Source organism: Rhinolophus hipposideros (assembly GCF_964194185.1).
Source record: "Rhinolophus hipposideros genome assembly, chromosome: 20".
NCBI classification, from domain to species: domain Eukaryota; kingdom Metazoa; phylum Chordata; class Mammalia; order Chiroptera; family Rhinolophidae; genus Rhinolophus; species Rhinolophus hipposideros.
Genome location: NC_138066.1, coordinates 36,514,689 through 36,540,877, shown reverse-complemented (window position 1 = coordinate 36,540,877; position 26,189 = coordinate 36,514,689). Strand labels below are relative to the sequence as shown.

At 43.3% G+C, this 26,189-nt stretch overlaps 1 protein-coding gene across 1 annotated transcript in view; it reads left to right on the top strand.

The window, feature by feature from the left end:
* Nucleotides 1-26,189, top strand: part of STAT5B (signal transducer and activator of transcription 5B) — a 60,864-nt gene that overhangs the window by 26,901 nt on the left and 7,774 nt on the right. The window contains exons 2-16 of the mRNA XM_081027271.1: nt 8,717-8,853; nt 11,959-12,115; nt 13,220-13,309; nt 14,246-14,420; nt 17,335-17,465; nt 17,712-17,863; nt 18,340-18,495; nt 18,890-19,069; nt 19,443-19,530; nt 19,609-19,731; nt 20,983-21,075; nt 23,237-23,443; nt 24,574-24,668; nt 24,779-24,909; nt 25,808-25,978. Coding sequence (XP_080883397.1) covers nt 8,726-8,853; nt 11,959-12,115; nt 13,220-13,309; nt 14,246-14,420; nt 17,335-17,465; nt 17,712-17,863; nt 18,340-18,495; nt 18,890-19,069; nt 19,443-19,530; nt 19,609-19,731; nt 20,983-21,075; nt 23,237-23,443; nt 24,574-24,668; nt 24,779-24,909; nt 25,808-25,978 — 2,077 coding nt within the window. The 5' untranslated portion in view covers nt 8,717-8,725. The remainder of the gene's footprint in view (nt 1-8,716; nt 8,854-11,958; nt 12,116-13,219; nt 13,310-14,245; nt 14,421-17,334; nt 17,466-17,711; nt 17,864-18,339; nt 18,496-18,889; nt 19,070-19,442; nt 19,531-19,608; nt 19,732-20,982; nt 21,076-23,236; nt 23,444-24,573; nt 24,669-24,778; nt 24,910-25,807; nt 25,979-26,189) is intronic.

The following is a 26,189-nucleotide window of genomic DNA, read 5'->3' as shown; positions in this document are numbered from 1 at the left end:
CATTCTAAGATGAGTTGGTCTTGATTAACAGTATAAAATGGATAGATATTAACCATCATTAGAAATTCTGAGGCCGACAGAGGATTACATGGCAGCCTCAAATCATTTCTTTTCCATAATGCAGATGGCCATTATTCATAGGCTATAGCAAATGTTTTTAGTTATCGGGAAAATGCAGTAATGTAGCTTCTTCCCAATGGGTTGTTCAAGTTGCTAAATGGATGTCAACTCTGAGGAAATGATAACACACGTGCATTCCAGCTGCGGGCCAGGGAGCCCGACGTGTGTGACGGCGTCCTACTGTGTTTCCCAAAAAATAAGACCAAGTCTTATATTAATTTCTGCTCTGAAAGACACTTTAGGGCTTACGTTCAGGGGATGTCCTCCTGAAAGATCATGCTAGGGCTTATTTTCCAGTTAGGTTTTATTTTGGGGAAAACACGGTACGGGCTGCAGCACAAAGTCTGAGAAGGCCAGATTTCTGTGTACTACCAGGGACAATTTCAAGGTGAGAGTCAAACCTCTACTTGGATTGCATGTTTTCTCTCTCTCTTTTTTTTTTTTTTAATTTTTGCCTTTAATTTTGACTCAAAAAAGTTGTTTAATTACTGAAAAGTTGAAAGAATAGAACAATGAACTCATAGACACTTTGCCTAGATTGACCGATTGTTAACAATTATTGCGTTTAGGTAACACCTCTCTCTCTCCTTTGAAAGTTAAGTTGCAGACATCATGACTTTACCCTTAAATCCTTGAGTATGTATCTACCAAGAACAAGGTCATTCTCCTGTGCCTCAATGCCATTATCACTCTCAAGAAATTTAATCATTCTCAAGAAATTTAATATTGATATAATATCCAAGATATAGGCCATTTTTAGATGTAATGTACATTTCAGATTTTAATTTTTAATTGTCCCAGTAATGTCCTTTAGAACTGTGGTTGTTGTTGTGTTTTTTAATTATGTAGTTATCCTGTCTTTTTAGTTTCCTTTCATCCAGAACTGTTCCACATTTTTCTGTCGTTCATGAGTCTCACAGTTTGGATTGGTCTGATTCTTCATGAATAGAGGTTTGTGTATTCTTTTCAGTGCATCACATCTGGAGGCCTAAATTGTCAGTTTGTCGATTGGGTAGTTTGATTACTTGGTTAAGGTGTTGGCCAGCTTCCCCACTGAAAATGTACCTTTTCCCTTTGTGAATAATACGTAATATGTGAGCTAATACTTGGACACTGTGGGAATCCTGTTCCCACAGGTATCACCTAATGATGTCAGCAGTTCTGATGATCTTTGTCTGAGTCTGCTCTATTTTTGAGACGTCTGTTTTTGGTCAAGGTATCTTATAATGAGGTGAGAGTTTTAAATATATGATAACTCACTGATTAATACTTGATCTTTATGTTTAGCAAATAGCCTTCATTCTCCCTTCTCCCTCTTTTCCTCCCTCTCCTTCTCTCTACCTTCCCTTCCTGTATCCTTCCCTCCCAACTTCGTCCCTCCCTCACTTGCTTTATTTTCGTCTCAAAATAATATGTAATGATTTGGCTGTGACGTAAAGATTTATGACTGATTGTCTTCCCAGAATATTATCATCTCTATGTTGCCTGGGCAAATATTTCCTTGTTTCTTTGTGAGCCAAATACTTTTATTCTTTCTGTTCTCTTCTCATCTGTTTAATAATCTGATTTTGTTAGAGAATTGCCTTCCTTATTGCTTATAAAGTAGTGTTTAGATTTTTTTTTTAAAGAGTGGACGGCTCTGGTTTTCATCTACTTTTAGTTTTACTCTAACCTTCTCAGTTGATATTAGGTCAATTTAATATGAACAAAATCTTAATCCTTTATTACTACTATTTAATTTTTTCTGTCCCGCCAAGTTCCTACTGGTAGGTAACCGCCACCACCGAATACATGTAACAAAAAATGTCGGTATTGACACAACTAGGGAACTTGCTTTTGATATTCTATCCAAAGTCCTTTAGTTATTAAACGGTGCTAATACGGTTAACAGTTTTCAATCCTGGTTCCTTGCATTATACTTTTCAGGTCAGAAGCAATGTTTATACACCTTTTATTTCATCCGCCATTTAGACCAAGTCTTTGCCCAGATCACAGCCTCGCAGTATTAGGTTTCTTATCCTATTTTATTACTCCTTTTCTTTCTTTAAATTATGAAATATAGCAAACACACAGAAAAGTACAAAAAATAATAGGACCATCCACCACAAGTCCTCAAGATAAAGGCAGCATGGTATTGGGGTAGAAGTATAGGCTCTGGGAGCAGAATGCGCAGAACCAGCCCAGATGGTGCCCCTTGGTGGTGTAGGACTTGGGGCAAATATTTCACTCCAAAAAGAAACCTGTACGCATTAAAGTCTCTCCACATTACCCCATCCCTTGGCAACCACCCGTCTACTTTGTCTCTGTGGATTTGTCTATTCGGGATATTTCATATAAATGGAATTTACCACATGTGGCCTTTTGCGACTGGCTTCTTTCATTCAGCATAATGTTTTCAAAGTTCATCCATGTTGCAGCATGTGTCAGTACTTTATTCCTTTTTATGTCTGAATAATATTCCATTTATCCATTTTATTTTTCCATTTATACTCATATAATTCACTCATCCATTAATGGGTTGTTTCTACTTTTTGGCTATTATGAATAATGCTACTGTGAACATTTGTATACAAAGTTTTGTAGTCATAGGTTTCAGTTCTTTTAGGCGTATACCTAGGAGTGGAACTGCTGGGTCATATAATAATTCTATGTTTAACCTTTTGAAGAACTGCCAGGTTGTTTTCCAAAGTTGTTATACCATTTTACAATCCTGTTTAATTTGTTGAGCCTCAATTTCCTCATCTATAAAGTGGGGATAATAATAGTGCCTACCTCCTAGGGTTTTGTGAGGATTATATGAGTAGATTCATAAAAGCACTTATTGTAATAAATAATATAGTAAGTATTCAGTATATAACAGTTAATTATAAATCTGAACGGTGGATAATAACACTAATAAATGTTATTTTTCAAACTTATTTCTGAAATTTTTAGATGAATCAAAATATTTTTTGCTAATAATTCATACTTTAATTAGTAGGAGTCAGATGTGTCCTTGGAAGGGACAGGATTCATTTTTTTCCCCTTGAGTTTACTACACAGCAAGTCATTTCATTCTGTGTTGTTTTGTTGTAATATTGATGAGATATCATAGGAACTTAACTCTTGTTTATATCAATTAGCCTATGATAAAATTGGTTACATTATACGTCATTTCGCTTAAAGTCACAGAACCTATCAATGTTAAGTGAGGACTTACTGTTCTTATGGCAGTCTTACTCTTGTTATGTCACCCTTCACAATTCTTAGTTCTGCCATTCAGAGGTGTGAAGAGAACATCCTCCATCGTTCTCATCCATAGAAGGCTCTGTGCCAGTGAAATTGATTTAAAAATGGGAATACAGCACCATCTGTTAAAAGGAAGGGAAAGTTTGTACTGCAGGATATTGGTTAAGGAGAGCAAGAGTTCTTTGTGGAGGACTGACTTTGGAAACATATAGTTTGTTAAAGTGAGTTAAAATCAGAGATGGGGAGAAGGAAGCCACCTTTGTAAGTGTAATGTTGTAAAAGTCAGAATAATATCGAGTACTTACTATGAGCCAGGCACCGTCTTAAGCATTTACACATATTAACTCATTCTTTCAACAACCCCAAGAGGGTCATTAAGTGTTTTTATTCCCATTTCACAAAATAAGGAAACTGAGGCCCAGAGAGATTTAAGAGGTTCAGTCTTTTGTAGGTCTCTATTTAGATGCTTTTGCCATTATCTCCAGAACTTGAACCCTATTTTAGATTCTTTGGCCCTAAGATGGGATGGGATGGAGGATAGGAATTATAAACAGCTTTAAATTATACACATAGCTCCAGCAAACCAAATCCCTGCACACATTTCAAACCCCCCACTCCCACCCCAAGCTATATTTCATTCACTCAGTTGGCCCATTTGCTCCGGGAGCCTTCTGTTGTCTACCATCCATACTTCTCTTTCCCCACAGTTTAGCCATGGCGTGACGTTGGCCAGCTGCCCTAGAAGTGTTCAGACAGAGTGCTATTTTTCTTTATAAAGGTTTATATTTTACTTTTAAAAGGGAAAGCGTCTGATAAAGAAGTACTTATTATTGAGTCAAAATTGTCCCTAAATCCCACCCACTCATGTGATTTATTTATGTTAGCGGACATTTATTTTTATGGTTTTCAAAAAGCCTGTAACATTATGAGCTATTAGACTTTGGAACCTTTTTATAACAAGTGCCTGAGGGTCCACTTTATTGGGCACCCCTAGGACACATCCAGATACATAAAGTTGGTGTAGAAACTTTATGCTTTCAGAAACTACAATGTTCGGCATCCAGGGATGTTGGAGGCTCTTTGGAATGCTGATGAACACTGAGTGCAACTGAGCAAGGCCCAGACAGTTCTCATCTTTGGCTAAGAATAAGACGTGAATCCATTTTCCAGTCTTTAAAGAAGCCCCTGTGGTGATTGACCAAAGATACAAACCATTTCCTTTTTCAGAACATCATGCATTGAGGATGGAGCTGCCCGTAAATAAGCAGAAGAGAGCGTGTGTTAGGGACAGAAGTACAGTCCCTGCAGATGGGAAGGATGTGGAGTAGCATTCGATGATGGCAGGATAAAGACTGGTGAGAAAGGGTAGGGAACCAGCTTATACCAGGTGTAGGCAGAGCCTAATAATTGGGCGTGAAGAGCGTTGACATGTATGAAGAAAAGCAGTACTTAGAGTCTACGTTTTATTGATACAGTAGCGGGGGGGTGGGGGTGGGGGGGAGTGGTTTTTTTCTAAACTGCCTATTTTAAATTGTTCCATGATAATCTCAGTGAGTCACCTCATTCCATGTGTATATAATTCTTAGTTAACAAGTAAAATAAAAATGATTCCGTTTTATTTAGTGTATTTTTATTTTACGTTTTTGACTAGTAATAGGCCAAATCCAATTCTATTAAAGCATTTTAATATAGTGAAATTAAAGTATATTGTATTTAATCAAAATAAGGTGGTTACCACCTTCTATTTCCAGCTATTTACTCTTCAAATGGCATTTCAGAAAATATTATGACATGTTCCTATTTAGAGCCATAAAAATATTCTGACAAATTCTAGGAGCTCAGAATTATATTCTTTGATAAAAATTGAAAAACTAATATAAAACATAATAGTGTGATGTTTACATAGTACCCCTACATATATGGCATATCACCATAGTCTGTCTGTCTTAAAACAGTAATAGACTCCTGTAATATGCCCAGCCAGCAGGACATGTGAAATATTTACCAAATATTTGGCATTTATGTAATTGCTCAGAAAATGTTTATTGACTATTTACCATAATAGCAAGCCACTGTACGAGGCCCAGGGAACACAGTAGTGAATAGATGTGCTTCCTTCACTTATTATTTTTAAGACTTCAGTGGGAAAGATAGGCAAAAACAAATGAACAAAAACTGAAAGGAAAAATTACAAATTATGGCATATGTTAGTTATTAAGGAACAAATAGAACATTGTAAATATAGTCATCCAAATTATAAAATCGTCCAAAGTATAAAATCTGTTTCAATTTGTTGCCTTAGTATTTCATGATATCTTGTTCCGTAATAACTTTGAAAAGAGCTGCAAGATCTGACCAAATTGTGTGTATACATTTACTTATGGAACAAAATGTTTTACTGATTGCTTATGTGCCAGGCAATGGTTTAGGCCCAAGAGAAGGAGCAGTGAACAAAACAAAGTTATTGTGTTCATGGTGATTTCACCTAGTGGGAGGACAGTAAACAAGTATGTGATAAATGTGAGGGTGATAAACGACATGAGGAAAAATAAAGCAGACTGTGGGTAGTGACCAGGATGATGTTTTACGTGGGTTGACTGAGAAGGAGTCCCTGAGGAGAGAAGAGTTTTCCCACAGTTTTCCTTCTTTTGTCTCTTGAGTCAATTCAGTTAATGAATGCAGTATGCAAGATACTTTTTCTGTCTGTTGGTATTGTTCAAATATTCATTAAGAGAGCTATAGTAAGGTCTTAACTTCTTTCCAATTCTTTATCACTAAAACAAATTAGTACCAGCCTCTGGCCCTAGCTCCCTCTCGCCTGCATGCCCAAGCGTCTGCTCGCTCTTTCCCTCCCTCTCCCTCTCCCTCTCCCTCTCCCTCTCCCTCTCCCTCTCCCTCTCCCTCTCCCTCTCCCTCTCCCTCTCCCTCTCCCTCTCCCTCTCCCTCTCCCTCTCCCTCTCCCTCTCCCTCTCCCTCTCCCCCTCCCTCTCCCCTCCCCCTCCCCCTTTCCCTTTTCCTTTCCCTCTCCCCCTCCCACTCCTCCTCTCCCTCTTCCTCTCCCTCTCTCTGTTCTTCTCCCACTCCCACCTTGGCTAGACCTAGGGTTTCCAGGTGGGAATTCCCGCCCATTCTCAGGAAATTTTTTTGCTTTCCTGTTCCCGAATCCTGAGAAAAGTTGGTCAGGAAATCGGGAAAATCAGCTCCTTGAACCCAGGTAGTTGGTAGTATTGGCTGTCACTTTGTGGAAACGATTCATCGATTCATCATGGAGAACAGAAAACAGTTTATATCTCTGGATTTGGGAATGGGAAAGCGAAAAAATTTCCTGAGAACAGGAATTCCTGCCTGGAAACCCTAGCTAGACCCTTCTCTTCTCTGAGAACATTACCAGGAGCCTCTTACCCACCTTAGCTAGGCCGAATCTCTTTCCTGAGAACGTATCACTAATATCCAGAGCTTATTAATATCCAAGCCTCTCTCTCCCACTTGGGCTAGGTCAGTTCTTTTTCCTGAGAAGTATCACTAATAAACCCTGCTTGCATATTCATCAGCTTGCTGACCTTTGATTCTTCACTGTATCAGCAAGAAGAATGGAGACTCCCTGGAATAGAACTTTGGGTGGCCCTTGACATGGAAGCATTCTTTCCAGGCTACTTCCATCTTTGTTCCTGGGTTGCTGATGCCACCAGAGAACAACATTGCCAGAGGGAAGGCTCCATGCATACCCCCAACCCTCACTCACCTAGCCTCTGGAAGATCGCCCAGATTTTCCCTTAAATACCGTAAGGCGATCTGGGAATGTTAAGGCAGTTTTTGAAGGTGTTAACCTGCTGCCTTCTCAGATCGCCAGTGCTCTGACAGTAAACACTTATTCTGTAGCCTCCCCCCCAAAAAAAAACTTTGCACATAGTGTGATGTTATGTTAAAATATGTTAGGAAAAGATCGGAAGGAAAACCAAAATGTTAATAAGAGTTTTCATTGGGTGCAGAATTATATTCGAGTTTTACTTTCTTCCTTGCATTTTTCTGTGCTTTCCAATTTTTCTATAGTAGACTTGAAACATTTTCATGTTCAGAAAAAAGTCAATAAATATATTAAAAAAGAAACAAAACAAATTAGTACCTGCATTCTTTTCTTCATTCCTTTTTCATTCTTCTATATGTGTAAATGCCTAAGCACCTTCATTCATCCATCCATCCCTCTACCTTTTATCCAAAAAAAGAAAAAAATGCTATGGCATCTGTTCCAAGTTTCCAAAATCTTGAAATATGATTTATTTGATTAAAAATTACATTGTACAATTAAATGTTTTCCAGATGTTTGATTATAACAAGGAATTGCTGAAGAAGAGAGTTCTTTTATCCAAGACTTTCTCCTAGTAAACTCGCAGCCATTGAAATTTGATATCTTAGATGATCTTACAGTGACCCCAGCCTTAATGCCCCAAAGCCCTAAATAAAATTGTACACTACTCAAGTGTTCTATAGCATTGCACAAGTCTAAAATAGGTAACTGGCACCCACCCCACACCTCATTGTTGGCTAAGTGACTTGTTCCATAAATAGCTCAGTGTTACGCGATCGGACAACTAACAGATGGGATTTTTGTTTCCTAACACACATATGTAGTCTCTGGTATTCAACAAAATCAAGGTCTGATTCGCTGGACCCTAACTGTAGCATAGCTCTTGGGAGAACTGTGCAAATCAGTATCTAAATTGTTTTGGATGGGATCCAAGATAGCCCTGCCTTATACCAAATTCTACATTATGGATCAGAGTGTTAGAGCAAGATTCAGTTCTACTCCCTTCTGTGTAGATGAAAGTAACGTTGCTGCCACAATCTGGTTAAGCCCAGAGAGTTTCTGACAAATGAGTTAAAAACTCTCAGGTGGGTCTGAGAAGACATCATGGTAGTTTTATAGAACCATTTTTCTGAAATCAAGGGCATGTGTTAAAGACCGACTCACTATTGGAATATAATGGGTTTTGTTTCTGACTCTTCGCTGAGATGTATTGTTTTTACGTCAGAAAGATTTTTAAAGGCTATAATTTAACAGAACATTGCTTCATAAATTCCTTAGCAATAACTCAGGAGGTGAACCTTGGGGTATTTTTCCAGATAAATCTGTGCCCTTTGTGTGCAAAGCATTGTTGCTTAGGTAACTAGTGATAACAACACTCCTCTATATTTTGAAAACATTTTAGAGCTGAAATTCAGTTCAGGAATACTGATCTTCAGTCTACCCAAAACGGCTGAAAAGCATTTATCTTTAGCTTTTATAACTGTGTGAATATCAGCTCGAGTGGATTTAAAAGGGGAAGGAGAGGCAAGCGAACCCCCAAACCACTGATTGTTTGCTTAGCAGATTGTGAGCATGGCTGTGTGGATCCAAGCCCAGCAGCTGCAAGGAGATGCCCTGCACCAGATGCAAGCGCTGTACGGCCAGCATTTCCCTATCGAGGTGCGCCATTACTTATCCCAGTGGATTGAAAGCCAGGCTTGGTAAGTGAACACTTTTCTCCATCATATTTCGTGAAGCACAGCTTATTGAAGTTTGATTGGAAAGTTAACATCATGGAAACTCCAACACTTGTATGTTAAATATATATATATATATATATATATATATATATATATATATATATATATGTGACCTATGAAAAGGTATTATTTTTAACCCCATCTTCATTTTAGGAAGATGGAATGACTCTTGGGATTTAAAAAATAGGATTTCTTCCCTTTAATAGTTCATTCTGACTAAAAACACTAGAGAATTGTGGCTAATAAAAACAATTAGGGGCGGCGGGATGGCTCAGTGGGTTAGAGCACGAGCTCTGAACAACAGGGTTGCTGGTTCCATTCCCACATGGGCCAGTGAGCTGCGCCCTCCACAACTGGATTGAAGACAACCAGCTGCTGCTGAGCTTCCGGAGGGGCGGACGGATGGCTCAGTTGGTGAGAGTGCGAGCTCTCAACAACACGGTTGTCGGTTCAAGTCCCTGCATGGGATGGTGGGCTGTGCCCCCTGCTCAGATTGAAGATGGCAACTGGACTTGGAGCTGAGCTGCGCCCTCCACAACTAGATTGAAGGACAATGACTTGGAGATGATGGGCCCTGGAGAAACACACTGTTCCCCAATATTCCCCAATAAAATTTTTTAAAAAAGATTTAAAAAACAACAACAATTAACAAGTGTGCTTTGGGTGTCTATAGGGTGCCTAGCAGTGTTGTAACTAGTGGAGTTCGTGTGAAAAAATTAAATCCTTTGCCCAGATAGAATTTAGTGCTGAATGGGGCAAATATGTCCATGCACATAATTTAATAAAATGTTTGTTAACAAACTTAATAGAGACCATGGTGTTTTTAAATTTATATGTAATGTATATATACACATGAAGATTATAAGATGATATACCAAAATAATAATTACATCTTGGTGGCAGATTTAACAGGCATGTTTATTTTATTTTTCCAAATTACGGTTTATATATTCAGGGCTGGAGGATTGTTTTTAAATTCTTTTAGAGTTAGTACATTTGGGGTGGCCAGTTAGCTCAGTTGGTTAGAATTAGTACAAAGCCTGTACAAAGCTTTTTAATCGACATTATTGCACATCAGGCAGCAGGCTGTCAGCTGTTCTGCTCAGGGCCTGGGAACGTGTTGGTTAGTTACCAGTCTGTCAGTCTGATCTGACATATTTATTAGGTACTATCGTGATTGGGGCGGCGGGGGGTCCCTTTTGACAGAGTCCAGGAGCAGACAGCCTTTATGCTACTGTTTGAGGAAGGCTGTACACCCGTCAGTAATGTTGTCTTGGAATAATTGCAATTGTGTGTTAGTAGCAGATTTCTCTCCAGAAACTAGAGCGCACCAAAGGAAGGCAATTTTCTAGGCAATTAAAAAATCTCAGCCTCGTGTAATTAACTGAGGAAAAAAAGAAGCTAAATGTAAGCATGTCAATTGCACCTTGCTTAGTGCCGTTCCATTTCCATTTCATTTTCTTTTCTGTTTTAATGATTTGGAGAGTTCAGAAAAACATTAGTAGGAAATTTCTGTTGATTTATATTTTCATTTAGTAGATGTCCCATGTAGTCTTCTTACTGAATGAATATTTAAAAACTTGTGTTGATATTAAGGGAAATTTGAATTTTGTTAGATTAAAATTTTTTTTTCCAATTACAGTGCCATACGATATTATATTTGTTTCAGGTGTACAACATAGTGAGTGATTAGACATTTATATGACTTATGAAATGATCACCCTGATAAGTCTATAATTTTATTTAGTTTTGATTTTAAGAATATAAAAATTTTAATAAAAAATCTTCAGTTCTTCATGTTTATGTAAAGAAAATCTTTTTTTTTTTTTTTAAATAGCAGAGAATTACAAGAACCAGTACTTGGTTTCCATGAGTTTTGTTCAGAGACTGGATCTTCTGAAGAATGGGGTTCCTCGGATGAGGAGCATTACCGCCATTCAAAACAGAAGTGTAGGGCCACCTTTTGTTCCTTCCAGGCTTTTATTTAGTACATATTTTACTTAGTACACAGAGCATACACATTTAGAATGTGGCTTTCTCTACGGCCTTCTCCAAGTGCAGGTTTGAGCATATTATTGGATGAAGTCTGTTATCAGTATTCTGGTACACCTATTTGGGCCCTTGTTTGAAATTAGTGGCTAACTGACTACAGGGGGTTAGAGACGACAGTGCCCTTAGCTTCCACCAGATCTCTTGTTTGGCTCCAGACCTGGGCAGCAGAAATTAAATGATATTTCAATCTGACAGCTGTTTGATTTCTTCAGTGAGCTGAGTAATGTAGTACCACCCTACAGCAATTGTTGCCTAAGGTGATCAAAAAACGAAAGGCAGGGAATCGGGGAGGGGAGTTAAGAATGGGGGAAGAGGGAAGGAAGGGAGGAAGGAAAGGAGGCCATCCAACCTGTCACCCGTTAAATGGCTCTGAATGTAATACGAAGTCCGTAGAATGGTTTCTCTGGTTCACCGGTAGAGTTAGTGGTGCCACAATTCCCAAATCATGTAGGCATCTTAGTATCTCATTTCCAGGGCTCCTTATAAATAGCAATAAATGTGGTTTCACCTGTCTTTACTTAAGAAATTCTCTCATTGAAATTAGCAACACACAGAAGGAGTTGAGGCTGGAAAAAAACATGCAGACCATTGTTGACCTTATGCCCCTTATACCCTGCAGGGGGCAACTATAAACAGGAAGTTATCAGAGTCCTTATTTCCTTGAGTGTACACAAAGCACTTTCCTTTCCCTTCATTCCTAGAAGCAGATAGCACAAGCACCAGAGCAAGTCAGTAGGGGAAAGGAGAAAAGGCAGTGCTTTGTAAAAAAAAAAAAAAAGAAGAAAGAAAAAAAAATTATACTACTTACTGTACAGTCCGTGGAGGTAGTTAGTGGATCAGGGGTAGATTAATGGAGGCGTCTAGTCAATTTGAGTTGAACTGTGTCCTAAAATTTGCAGTGAGCATTATGCAGAAATCACTTTAGCCGAAGAAAAGGTGTGATGCATTGAGGCTGCATTTATACAGGCTCATGTGCATGTCTGTATACATATGTATGTAATTTTTTTCCCCTAGGGACTCAATAGATCTTGATAATCCACAGGAGAACATTAAGGCCACCCAGCTCCTGGAGGGCCTGGTGCAGGAGCTGCAGAAGAAGGCGGAGCACCAAGTGGGGGAAGATGGCTTCTTACTGAAGATCAAGCTGGGGCACTATGCCACGCAGCTCCAGGTGGGTCACACTTAGTCCTCTTCCCTGGGCCGGACTCGTCCTTCATTTAGTACTTCTGGTAGAGATTTTCTGTCTCTTCTTCACCCTGCATTCCTGTGTCACATTCTTATTGTTTGGTTTCAGTGGCTGTAGCCTTTTTTGAACTTTGTATTTGAAAATAACTTCACACTTACAGAAAGTTGCAAGATTGATAGGAAGAACGCCTACGTATGTCCCGATTCGCCTGTTGTTAACATTTGCCTTATCATGTGCTCTCCACACACACCCATTTTTTCATCACCTGAGAATAAGTTAGTTGCACACATCATGTCCCTTTACCGCTAAGTACTTCGATGTCCATTTTCTAAGAATATGAACCTTCTCTTACATAGGTACAGTACAGTATAGTTATCATATTTAGTAAATTTAACATTGATAGAACACCTTTAGGTAACCTCATGTCTGTATTTCCATTTTATCAACTGACTGACTGCCCCTTAGGGCATTTCTGCTCCTCCCCCGAGGCAGTGAGCCCATCCAAGATCACGTATTGCATCTAGGATTATGTCTCTTAAATTTCCTTTAATCTGGAACCATTTCTCAACCTTTCTTTGTCTGTCATTACATTGACATTTAAAAATAATTCATCTCCTCTACTTTTTAAGAGAAAATGTCCCTTCTTTTTGGGTTTGGGTAAAGTTTCCTCATGATTCTATTCAGGTGACACATCCCTGATCAGAATTCTAAATAGGTGATGTTGTGTCCTCAGGGTATCACATCTGGAGACATACAGCGAACATCTCCCCTTCATTGGGGGAAGTAATTTTGATAGCCCAGTCCAGTTGGTGTCTAGTTTCTCCTCGGATGTGGCCTTTTTGAAATTTATTTTGTTTCCAAAAATAGTACCTTAGTACTTTAGGCAAATTAGGATGGAAGAAATAGAATAATCTTACCTTCTTACTGCGATTGGGTTTCCTACGATGTGCTTTTCTTGTCCCTCATTGATATCAAAGGAGCAAGTTTTCTCATGGTTACATCATCATGTCTCCAGGGTCTCTTCCAAGGAGGGTTTAGGCCCATAGCATGGAGTGTGACAAAGTGATGTCTGCTCTTGGATTCTTTCAGAACACGTATGACCGCTGCCCCATGGAGCTGGTCCGCTGCATCCGGCACATTCTGTATAATGAACAGAGGCTGGTCCGAGAAGCCAACAATGTGAGTGTCCCGTGGGTATGGGGAGAGGAGTTGGGAAGTCCTTTCTTGCCCTCTTCTCTCTGGACCCAGGTTTGTCATGGTAACTCAGTGTGTATCTCTTGTTGTCTCTACAAACACAGCATTGTCCTCAGGGGCACAAAAGAAATAGAAGACTGTCCTCTGATCTTTACTGATTTATAACCTTGATGAGATTGCAACCACAAAACAGTGTCAACTGGTGCAAAATAATTTAACCCCAACTGAATAATTTTTGAGTCAAGTCCCATTTATATTCAGGCAAGATTACTTAAGAAAGACTCCTGCTTAGCCTTAACCCCCTTCTCAGACAGGTGTTGGAGGAATGGATCAGAACAGGTCACTTAAATGGCTGGAACCACCAAGGCCTTGTTGATGCTTTCCCTGTAATTTCATTTTGGGGTCTCCAGGGTGCTGCCACTTGTTAAAGGTTCACCCTCTTCCCTCCATCACAAGAAGGTCTTGAGTGAGGACACAGATGATGTGTGTTCCCCACTCTGTCCCCAGCACCTAGCGTAATCCGTGGCATTGGGTCAGTGAAAGAATGTGGAATGAGGGGTCATCATCATTAGTAGGAAAACTCGGGTAACTCCTGGGATGTGATGAGTTTTAGTCTCTCTGAAGGGAATTAGATGGACCCTGTTTGGGATACTCTGGTGGAGGCCAGAACTGCAGGAGAAGTTTCTGCTGTGCTTTATGAAGGTGCCATGGTCTGCCAGGTCACCTGTTTCTCCTCCTTTCCCTCTACACCAATTCTCACAAATGGCATTTGTAATTCCTCTGACTCAGAATTTAGCTTTTGTGGTTTCAACCCAGCTATAGGTGCTACTTTGGCTTTTCCTTGGGATTAAAGCCTGAGGTTTCCTCCCATCCTCACTGCCCAGCTCACTGCTGCCTGCACTCTCTCCCATCTGTCTCCAGGGTACCTCTCCTGCTGGGATCCTGGTTGATGCCATGTCCCAGAAACACCTTCAGATCAACCAGACATTTGAGGAGCTGCGACTGGTCACGCAGGACACAGAGAGTGAACTGAAGAAGCTTCAGCAGACGCAGGAGTACTTCATCATCCAATATCAGGAGAGCCTGAGGATCCAGGGTGAGGAGGGGAGTGAGGAGTAGATAAAAGCTCCGGTCCAATTGGGAGAGAACCAGTTGCATTTCTCTGGCGTAGCAAGAGATCATTTGCATTGAAGACAGTGCTGGGAGGATGAGGCTTGGGGGGACGGGAGACATAAACGCTTGCCTTTGGAGATACTGCGATGTCACTCAGGCTTCCCACACCCAGGGAGCTCCTGGTCTGTTGAGAAGGAGCTCCCAGCCTGGTGAACAGTACTCGACAATGCTTTTGTATGTACTAGGCATTTTATAAATGCTGCTTTGGAAACCTTAAGCTCTCCTAGCAGCGATAGTTTAAGGGCTAAGGACTGTTTGTGGTGACCAACTTTCTTTTTTTTCTCTAATTAAAATTTATTGGGGTGACAGTGGTTAGTAAAATTACATAGGTTTCAAGTGTACAGATCTGTAATACATCATCTATATGTCACATTGTGTTCTCCACTCAGAGTCAGTTCTCCTTCCACCACCATATATTTGACCCCGTTTACCCTCTTCTCCCATCCCCCTTCTCCCTGTGGTGACCGACTTTTCATGTTGTGCTGTGAGGTAGTTCGGGGAAGCTGCCCTGGGGCACAGCACAGGGACGCACCTCAGTAGGCCTTACAGACAAGCTCCCCTTCCCCATGTAAATCCTGTCTGGTACTTGGGTACAGAGAACATGGACTCAGTCTTGAGGCAGTGGAGCCCCAACAGCACCCCCTATTGTCCTTGTGAGAATCTGACAGTGCGATTTCATAGTTGACTCTCCTTGCTTGCACGCCCAGCTCAGAGTCTCAGAGAAGCCCATGCTGGATGAACCAGCCATGAAAACATACATGCATACATACGCCATGTGCTCTTCTAGTAGCATGCATGGGGGATCAATCTTACAAGTATGCTGATATTATGTATTAACTCTGTCTTCCCCACTAGAATATAAATTCTTTGAAAGGGGACTGTCTCATATCTCTGTACCCTGAGACCAGCATACTGTCTCAGTCATACTACGTGTTGAGTAAATGTTGATGAGACAATTCTAGCATGTCTTCCTCCCATCTGATTCCATCCCACACTGACCCAGAGAGGATGTCCCTCTTCCTACATTAGGGAAAAGAGATTCAGACTGTCAGTTCTACCCAAGACTTTGAACTGGTTGACCATATTGATGGTCCTATTCTTGGGTGTTCTGTTTCCTATTTATGGGTTTGGGTTTGGATTCTGGTTTGGGTTTGTACCCATCATGCAATGTCAGTTCAGTCTCATTTACCCAGTTCACCCATCAGAAACACAGACTATTGATCTGTTTGTGCAAAGAAAGGCTCAGCTCCCTCCAATGGAGCAGACAATTGCCTCACGTCTCTTGGCGTCCTTCCCAGAAGCTTCTGGAAATTGCCGGGAGAGACCTAAGTGGGTCACTTGCACAGGGAGGCTGGGCCCAGGTGTTGGGGTTGCCACCACCTCCCTGTGGGTGGCAGGATTCCTGAGGTGGGCGCACGCGCTACTCGGCTGTGTTTCCCTACTGGACAGTGCTCTTCCTGCTCAGTGCCCTGCAGAGAGATTGGAGCCATATTTCTGAAGTCTCTTGTAGTTCTGGGCTCTTCCTGGCTGTCAAGAGTTGCTTTGGTCTGTCCCAGTTTGTGTGTCCAGGAACTTGGCCAAGACGTGCTGACTCACGTCAACTTGACTCAGCCCCAGTAAGGACACTGGGGTGTTCACAAAGGCGACTGGCAGGGGGTGACAGCCCAGCACTTAGCAGAGTGGGGCCCTCGGAGGGGAGGCAGGGGTTTGCAAGCGGGGAGGGTGGACAGGTGCCTATAATTATGGAAATGTGATTTCTTAAGCTGGATGACGGTTACACAGGTATTCTTTTTACCTTCCCTATGTCTTAAGTGCTTCATAAGTGATTTTTTTGAAAAAGGGTAATGAGGACTCACTGACTCCCTATTCCTGCCCTTGATGAGATTCCTATCAGCCAGTATGGAGAGAAACTGCCTCCGTCCACCCTTGCTTTCCTGAGAGAATCTTGATGCTTTTGTGTTCCCAATGGGCCCTGGACACACACACACACACACACACACACACACACACACACCTCTCTCTCTCTCTCTCTCTCTCTCTCTCTCTCTCACTCTCTCCCTCCCTCCCTCCCTCCCTCCTTCCCTCCCTCCCTCCCTCCCTCTCTCCCTTCCTCCTCTTCCTGTTGGTTGACTGAGCTCACAGTGACCCAACCCGGACAAACATATTAGGCACCTTCCAGCACCTAGAGAAACTCCTTCTTCCCCCCAGGACAGGCTGCTGTGCTCCAGGAGGTGGCGCAAAGCCGGGGAGCAGGGCCTTCCCTCATGAGGCTTTGCCATGTGAGGTGGGGGCTGAGAGCTGCTGGTCTCCATCAACCTTTAATCCCATCCTGTAACCCATTAACCAATAAGAACTAACTCTCGCCCAGAACTTACACGTGCCAGCCAGAGTCTTGAGCATTTTCTGTATCATTACTTTTTAATCCTCACAGCAACCCACTGAGGCAGGGACCAGGATTCTCCCGTTTTACACATGGGGAGGCTGAGACACAGGAGAGTGAAGAGATCTGTCCAAGTTCACGCAGCCACTAAACCGCCAGGGCACACTTCAAACCAGGCAGTGTGGGCCAGGGTGAGAGGGCAGACCGCAGGGCAGGATCTTCCTCAGCTGTACCCGCAAGCTTCCATCTCCCCACTCCCTGGAGGGGAGCTCAGAGTTGGGAGGCCAGGGAGTGGAGCCCGCTCCTCTCTGGCACTGTTGGCTGCTAGGCCCCGACTTGCCATTGGTCAGACCTGTCCCTTGAGGGCCTTGCCTGTAGAACGGGTGAGTGGGGTTTCTCTGGGTTTCCTGCTGGAAGCTGGGAGATCACGGTCGTGTTGTCCTGTCCCCTCCTCTAGCTCAGTTTACCCAGCTGGCCCAGCTGAACCCCCAGGAGCGTCTGAGCCGGGAGACGGCCCTCCAGCAGAAGCAGGTGTCCCTGGAGGCCTGGCTGCAGCGCGAGGCCCAGACACTGCAGCAGTACCGCGTGGTGAGTGGGGTCTGCGTCCCTCTCCTCCCAGCCATGGGGGGTCAGATCCCGAGCTGAGCTGTCGGGGTGCCCGAGAGAGGGACAGCCAGGAAGAGAGCAGTTCCCAGGAGAGCAGGAGGCCAGGTCCCCCTTTCCTGTGGGGGCCTGTGAGGCAGAGCAGGTCAGGGGGAGGGCGGCCCTGTCTCCTGAGCCAGGCCCTGCAGAGTTGTCCGAGAGCCCAGAGGACCTGCTCCCCCCTCCCTTCAGGAGCTGGCCGAGAAGCACCAGAAGACCCTGCAGCTGCTGCGGAAGCAGCAGACCATCATTCTGGATGACGAGCTGATCCAGTGGAAGCGGAGACAGCAGCTGGCGGGGAACGGCGGGCCCCCCGAGGGCAGCCTGGACGTGCTGCAGTCCTGGTAATGGTGTGGGGGAGGCGGGCGGGCGCGGGCAGGAAGGGCTGGGCAGGGGCTCAGGGTGGTGCTTGGGCTGCTGCTTCTGCTCCCGCGTTTCCATGTGCAGCCGCTTCACTTTGCCCTGTGACAGGTCTTACTTCTCCAGTGGTTCTGGTTCCCGATACAGACTTTGGTGTCCCCCAATCATGTCTCCTCCCCCGGGAAGGGAGTCACAGTGTTGAGGCGTGGGGCAGAGCGGGGTGTGCATAGTGATGCTGGCGTCGGAATCAGCGTCGTCCCTCCTGTGTGTTTCTCTGTGTTTCTGGACGGCGGGGCAGGTCCACTGTGCTGTGCGCACAGGAGAGGTGGCTAAGGTGTAAAGCCTTCCTGGCGAGGGCTTCCTGGTGAGGGGTTCCCCAGACTGGGAGCCTCCCCACCTCTGGTGTCGAGGATGCGGTGAAGCCATTGTCCTTCCCATTGGCCTTGGGGCCCGTGTGCAGGTGTGAGAAGCTGGCCGAGATCATCTGGCAGAACCGGCAGCAGATCCGCAGAGCCGAGCACCTCTGCCAGCAGCTGCCCATCCCCGGCCCGGTGGAAGAGATGCTGGCTGAGGTCAACGCCACCATCACTGACATCATCTCGGCCCTGGTGACCAGGTGATTGCTGCCTCTTGGCCACGCCCAGCCCCCATGTGGTTGTCATGGGGAGGCAGGGTCTGCTTTTGCTTGAATCCTGGCCTCTCTCTGCCTCACTTCCTCCCCCCATGCCCTCTGTCCCCAGTTGCTATGGCTGCTCGGTGTTGACCTTGCCCAGTTTCTCTTGTGGACACGCATGGGCTGCCTGTGTCCTCTGCAGCCCGTGCCATCTGTCGAGTTCATTTCATTGTCCTCCCCTCCTGCCGTCCACCTGACTCTCAGTGGTCTCCCTGGGAACAGGGTCCCTGCCAGCTGCTCTTCCTTTGCACCTGAGCCCCATGGGAGGCAGCCTCCCCACACAGAGGGACCAGCGCCCTGTCCCTGAGGCAGCATCTGGTCACTTGTGTCCCCGCAGCACATTCATCATTGAGAAGCAGCCCCCTCAGGTCCTGAAGACCCAGACCAAGTTTGCAGCCACCGTGCGCCTGCTGGTGGGCGGGAAGCTGAACGTGCACATGAACCCCCCTCAGGTGAAGGCCACCATCATCAGTGAGCAGCAGGCCAAGTCTCTGCTGAAGAACGAGAACACCCGCAAGTACGTGTGTCCACACTCATGTCTGCCCTGTCCTCGAGCCCTCCCAATGGGCTGAAGTGCCCCAGCTCAGAGCTTTCTGGGCTCAGCCATTCCTATATAAGAGCCCCGTTAGCCCGTCTGGACTCCTCTGGCTCTCACAGGACAAATATTGGGTTCTTCTATGAAGACAGTACAATTTGGTTTGATTTATTTTCATGAAAACTTTTGTACATTTTATGTGTATTTTTTCCTTTTGTATTTTATGGAGCTGACATTTCCTCTAAATGGTGTACATTTTTAAGAGCCTGCTGTGTTTTCTTCTACCCCAAATATATTTCTACCCCGTGTGAGCTGAGGCCCTGTATGGATTTAGAGTTGCTTCTCTCGTTTGCAGTGATTACAGTGGAGAGATCTTGAACAACTGCTGTGTGATGGAGTACCACCAAGCCACTGGAACGCTCAGTGCCCACTTCAGGAACATGGTGAGGATGGGAGAAGAGGAAGAAGGGATTGCCCCTGCTTGTTTGAGGGCTTTGTCACCATAATTTTCTCCTTTGCAGTCCCTGAAACGAATTAAGAGGTCTGACCGTCGTGGAGCAGAGTCGGTGACGGAAGAAAAATTTACAATCCTGTTTGAATCACAGTTCAGTGTTGGTGGAAATGAGCTGGTTTTTCAAGTCAAGGTAAAGCCCTCCCTCAGTTGTGTGTGTGAGTGTGAGCGTGTGTACTTTGTATCACAGAAGACTTGTTTTGGTCACATACCCATTGATCTTTTTGGTTACTGATGAACAATGTGAGGAGACCTCATCCTTAGACCTGTATCTCTTAGGTTCTCTTAAGAAGGAACTAAAAGGGGCAGTCGATTGGCTCTGTTGGTTAGAGCACGAGCTCTTAACAACAGGGTTGCCGGTTCAATTCCCTCATGGGCCAGTGAACTGCGCCCCCCACAATTAGATTGAAGGACAATGACTTGACTTGGAACTGATAGACCCTGGAAAAACATACTGTTCCCCAATATTCCCCAATAAAAAATGTTAAAAAAAAGAAGGAAGAAACAATATAAAATTGAAATAGTGATGTAGGTAGAAAAGGAATCAGGAGAAACCTGAGTAACAGTTGTAGTAAGTTTTAGACATTTGTTACTTGCTTCCCACTCCCCCACCCAGAAATGTCTCCAGACTCTTTTCTCTCTCTCTCTCTCTTTTTTTTTTTAATTCGGGAAGGGGAACAGGACTTTATTGGGGAACAGTGTGTACTTCCAGGCCTTTTTTCCAAGTCAAGTTGTTGTCCTTTCAATCTTAATTGTGGAGGGTGCCGTTCAGCTTCAAGTTGTTGTCCTTTCAGTCTTAGTTGTGGAGGGCGCAGCTCAGCTCCAGGTCCAGTTGCCATTTTCTAGTTGCAGGGGCTCAGCCCACCATCCCTTGCAGGAGTTGAACCGGCAACCTTGTGGTTGAGAGGACGCTCTCCAACCAACTGAGCCATCCGGGAGCTCAGTGGCAGCTCAGCTCTAGGTGCCGTGTTCAATCTTAGTTGCAGAGGGTGCTGCCCACCATCCTTTGCGGGACTCGAGGAGTTGAACCAGCAACCTTGTGGTTGAGAGCCCACTGGCCCATGTGGGAATCGAACGGGCAGCCTTCGGAGTTAGGAGAATGGAGCTCTAACCGCCTGAGCCACTGGCCCTCTTTTTTTCTCTCTTGTTCTACATGTAACTTGGAGAATTTACTCCATTCTTCAGAAATATTTACTATATTCTCTTTTAATTTATCTAAAATTTCTGTAACTGTGCCAATGTGTAAAAGTCATATAATTCCTGGAGCCATTCACATTCTGTCTCCAAGGGTGACATTTACTGAAACTTGAGGTGAGATGAATGTGTTGTGATGGAAGAACGTGCGACTTGGGGGTGCTCAGCCCTGCTCCTGCTGTCGTTTTAGACCCTGTCCCTACCGGTGGTGGTGATTGTGCATGGCAGCCAGGACAACAATGCGACGGCCACCGTTCTCTGGGACAATGCGTTTGCAGAGCCGGTGAGTGGGTTCCTTGGGCCTGCGGGTCTCAGGATCTTGATGCTGGTGTCACGAATCTCTTTCATGTATTAGTTCCCAAAAGAGCACAGGAAAAATGGTGTTTTCCTTGCTGGGAGGCAGAAGAGAGTGAATGTGGAAAATGGGAAGAGCATGGGCTTGAAGTCAGGCCAAGGTTTCGCTTCAAGCTCTACCATTTCCTCACTCTGTGACCATGGGAAATTCACTTTACCTCCCTGAGCGTAAGTGTCCCTGAAGTGTCTGCAACACGGGGATAATAATGCTCCACAGTGTTGTTAGGAAGAGTCAATTGGAGAACATTCAAAATTCTTCGCACATAGTCAATACTCAGTAAATATTCTTTCGGATCGTTGGGTGAGGCCATAAATGGAATTTGGGACTCCCAGGTTCTTTCTAGAGGTTAGACCTCTCTGGAGGTTACTTTAGCTGAGAAGTTGCTTCACATCATCTTCCTTCCAATAAACGAAGGCGACATTTAATGTCTTTTCAAAATTTTAGATTCCGTGGTTCATCCTAGGTCTCTCATGAAGAATGAGATGCTTTGTCTAAAGGGACCAGTATGATTTTGTGGATTTATGCAAATATTATCTTAACACCACTAGTGTGTTGCTTGATGAGTATTTTCAAAAAGTTTCAGTAGGCAAAGTTTTCTATGTGTTGCATATTTCCTGTAGAGCTCAGTCCGGAAAGGCATGATTAAAAGGTTGTAGTTGTTATATGAGACAGAAAAATATGTTCTCTAATGTGACTCTAATGTGAAGAGTCTTACATTCTCAACAGTTTTCTTTAGAGAACAATATTTTTGCTGCAAAGGTGAGATTTTTATCAGAAATTCTACCATGCTTGTGCTCCCTGATGGGTAATGCAAACCCTGACGGAGTTTTAGGCCCATTTTAAAAACTATCTGCCTACATCGTGTTCCTAATCAGCTTCCTGGCCGCATCTTCTCTCTTTGCTTTCCTTGCCTGTCAGCAGACCTCACTCCCCAGGTGACTTTGGCGTCTCTTACAACATGCCATTACTAAAGTATTTTGTCGAAGTAAATAAGCATTTTTAACATTTTCAGTTATGTTAATAAGTAATGTACATCTTACACTTTTTAAAATAAATACATGTGGGAATTTACAGATATATTTGCATGTGTGTCAAATGAGATAAGTACATTGCAGCACTGTTTGTAATAGCTGAAGATTGAAGGCTGGTGCACAGATGTCCGTCTATGGGGGCGTGGTTAAATATATTACTATTCTTCCATGCTGGAGAATATTTAGCAGCCACAAAAGCCAATGAAGAATTTCTTTATGTGCTGAGGTGAGGTCTCCCAGATACAGTAGTAAGTTAAGAAAGCGCAGTGTAGAACATGTGGATTTTATGCTTCCATTTATATTTTTGAAAGGGAAAAATTATATATATTTGCTGGCCTGCATAGATTATCTTTGGAGGTATATGCAAGAAACTAAATTACCTGCCTTTGGGGAGAGGAACTGGGTTGCTAGGGGATAGGGATAGGAAAGTGACTTCACTGTATAACCTTCTGTACTTTTATATTTTTTATCATGTGAAGGGATTGCCTATTCCAAAACAATTTATAATAATTAAAATGAAGTACTATGGCTGAAGGAGATAAAAAGTAGTTTATTAAAAGTTCATAGTTGAACCTATTTCTTATTCAAGTTGTCTATCGTGCAGTTACCATTCTTCCTTAAGTTGTTTCACTTAGAGCCAGAGTTCTCGGTGTCAAGGGCAAGGATTACACTTGTGCACACACATGTATAAGCGTTCTCTCTCTCTCTCTCACCAGTTTTTTAGATTTCTATTCCCATTGATTTACAATATAGGAGCCAGGCCTTGGCCATGTTTTGTTTTCGTGGCTGTGAGAATTGTAGGATCAGACCATAGTTCGGCAGCTCATTTACAGAACAGTATAGCATGAGGTTCCCCTCTAAGTTGTGGGTGAAGAAGGTAAAACGAACCTTCTGAGTTTCCCAGAACTGTACACCCCATGAAACTTTGAATCGATCCTCAGGCTCGGTAAGACAAATATTTGTAACCAAGTCCAGCCATAAGTGTTTTCCTTTTGCAGGTTGAGGGAATAAATCACGTACCTGTCTTCTCACAAGGCTCTGGCTTCTCCCCCTCTCAGGGCAGGGTGCCATTTGCCGTGCCTGATAAAGTGCTGTGGCCGCAGCTGTGTGAGGCGCTCAACATGAAATTCAAGGCCGAAGTGCAGAGCAACCGGGGCCTGACCAAGGAGAACCTGGTGTTCCTGGCACAGAAACTGTTCAACAGCAGCAGCAGCCACGTCGAGGACTACAACAGCATGTCCGTGTCCTGGTCCCAGTTCAACAGGGTGAGGGACCTGCTAGCAGCTGCCACGAGATCAGTCCCTGCAAACCAGATACCTCAGGAGCCTCCCTGCCTCTAACAGAATGTGTCCAAAGTGACGGGAAGCTTTGGAATAGATGGACAGCCACATATTTTTTATGTGGAAAAATCACATCTTTGCATAGTTGAGTAAATTGGGCTTTGCGTGCAGCCAGTGCGTTTTGTAAAGGGAACAGCGCAAAGCAAATGGTAAGATAACTCAGGAGAAGTAAAGCTTTGGTGATGCTCAGAACTCGGTGGCTCTGATGTTCCCTGATGTGTAACCGGAAGTCAGGCTCCCAGGGGGCCCTCAGCCCGCCAAAGGGGATGCTGATGAAGGAAACTTCCTTTAGCATGTGAAATTCAGATGTCATCTGTCACATCTTTGATTTTAAATTTAACTTTTATTTCCTTTCTTACACCCCCACCCCATGTTTCAAATGTCCTAATTCAGAGATCCCTCAGTCTCTTGAGTCTCCTATAAATGGTTGTGTGTTAACCAATTGGCCAACACATTTGCTGGCAATCAGAGGAGGTTTGATAGGGGAGGCAGGAGGTCTCTCGTTGCCATTGCGATAAAGCTTCTGCCTTCCACTAGAATGAGATAACTGCATTTCGCTGGTAATTACTAACTACTGTGTGATGGAGCAATCCCTGTGGCCTCCCGGTGTGATTTAATCGAGTTCAAATTTACAAACCCCCTGGGTATCTTGTTAAAATGCAGGCTCAGATTCGGTAGGTCTGAGATGAGGCCTGAAAATGTGCATTTCTCAGAAGCTACTCAGTGAGGCTGCTGCTGATGGTCCCAGACTCCACCTCAGAAACAGCAAAGGACCAGTCAGCCCACGTACCGGGGAAGGTGCTTGTAGCAGGGGTCCGTGGGTGTTGGTAATGGCTCTGTGGTATTTTCCCCTGCTCCCCTCTTTTCCTCTCTGTTCTCTTTTTTTGGTTGCCAGGACCATTGATTTGGGAAAACTCAGGCAGGCATGTATATTTGTATGATTCTGACAGTGTAGATGTGTGTTTTCTATTTGATTTTTCCAGTTAAAGTCTATACAGGTAATATTCCGAATATTATTTTTGCCTTCTTGTGTTCATTGTTGTATCTCCAACCAGGAGAATTTACCAGGACGGAATTATACTTTCTGGCAGTGGTTTGATGGTGTGATGGAAGTGTTAAAAAAACATCTGAAGCCTCATTGGAATGATGGGTGAGACTTGTCATTTCTTAAGTCAGCAATAGAGTACGAAGGTCATCTTTCTGGTGTCAAAAAAAAAAAAATCACATTCTGCATCTGCTCCTTTGGCCTTTGTGATCCAGGGCTATTTTGGGTTTCGTGAATAAGCAACAGGCCCACGACCTACTCATTAACAAGCCAGATGGGACCTTCCTGCTGAGATTCAGCGACTCTGAAATTGGTGGGATCACCATTGCTTGGAAGTTTGATTCTCGTGAGTACCCCTCCTTTTTTAAGACGAGAGCCAAGAGGGCTCTAGTTAGCTCCTTTTGTTGCAGAATTACTTTAACATATAGTTTGTTTAGTACTTATTGTTTGTTGGGGCCAGTACTAATTATGGGAAGCATGTATAACCATGACATGTTGCTGATAATATGGCAGCCTGTGTAAAATCTTACTATGGGAAACACAAGTACTAATTTTGAGAAACACAAATATATAACTTTGACCTGTAATACAGGAAAGTAAAGTTAGGAAGGTAAAGTTTTGTCCAAAATCTGAGCTGCTTCCCATTCGAAATGTTCTCCTTCCTATTACTCTCAAACCTTGAGCTAATTTCAGTGAAGAATTACTTTGATGATTTGGAATTGTTAGAGTAGAAATAATATGCAGTTTTAATTATTCCTTTATCCTGTCTACTACAAGGATATTGCCATCGATCATTTCCATCCAAAAATGTTAGTTCTTTCCTCTGACCCTCATGGTAAGAGTAGCTTGAGAGGTATTTTATGTCACTTAAAGATTTTAATAAGATATAATAGCACTCACATGTCTTCAGGCCACGGACATGCTCCCTGTCTCTCTTATATCCTTTGTACAGGAAATGGGGGAATCGATAAGTTTCTTCTAGAAAGGGACAGAATACCATTTGGACTTAGAACTCCCTGAGGGAGATCATTGGATCTCTAGGGAAGTGGTGTATGCATTACCAGCTGTCTACCTTTGGCTTTTAAAAGCAGCTACTTGATCTGTATAACCTGTGGTTATTTTTAAGTGGAGATTTTTGTTGGTACAATTTTAATGGAGAGCTTTAATTTGTAGTTTATTTGGGTATTAAGATCTCCTGTTCAGAAGTCATGTTTAGAATATAATTATTCTGTTTATTGATCTAGAGGAAAGAATGTTTTGGAATCTGATGCCTTTTACCACCAGAGACTTCTCTATCAGGTCCCTGGCTGACCGCTTGGGAGACCTGAATTACCTTATCTACGTGTTCCCTGATCGGCCAAAAGACGAAGTGTACTCAAAATATTACACACCAGTTCCATGCGAGCCTGCCACTGGTAACAATGTTCGCATTCTGATTTGTTTTTGTTGTGATTTTGGTTTTGTTTTAGTTGTGATTTTGCTTTTATTTTAGTTGTGTGTGTGTGTGTGTGTGTGTGTGTGTGTGTGTGTGTGACCATCTGTCTGTCTTCCATGAAAATCTATACAATTAGCATTCAGTTACTGCTGTTTGAGCATTATCCAGGGCAGATGTAAATCCTGCAGATG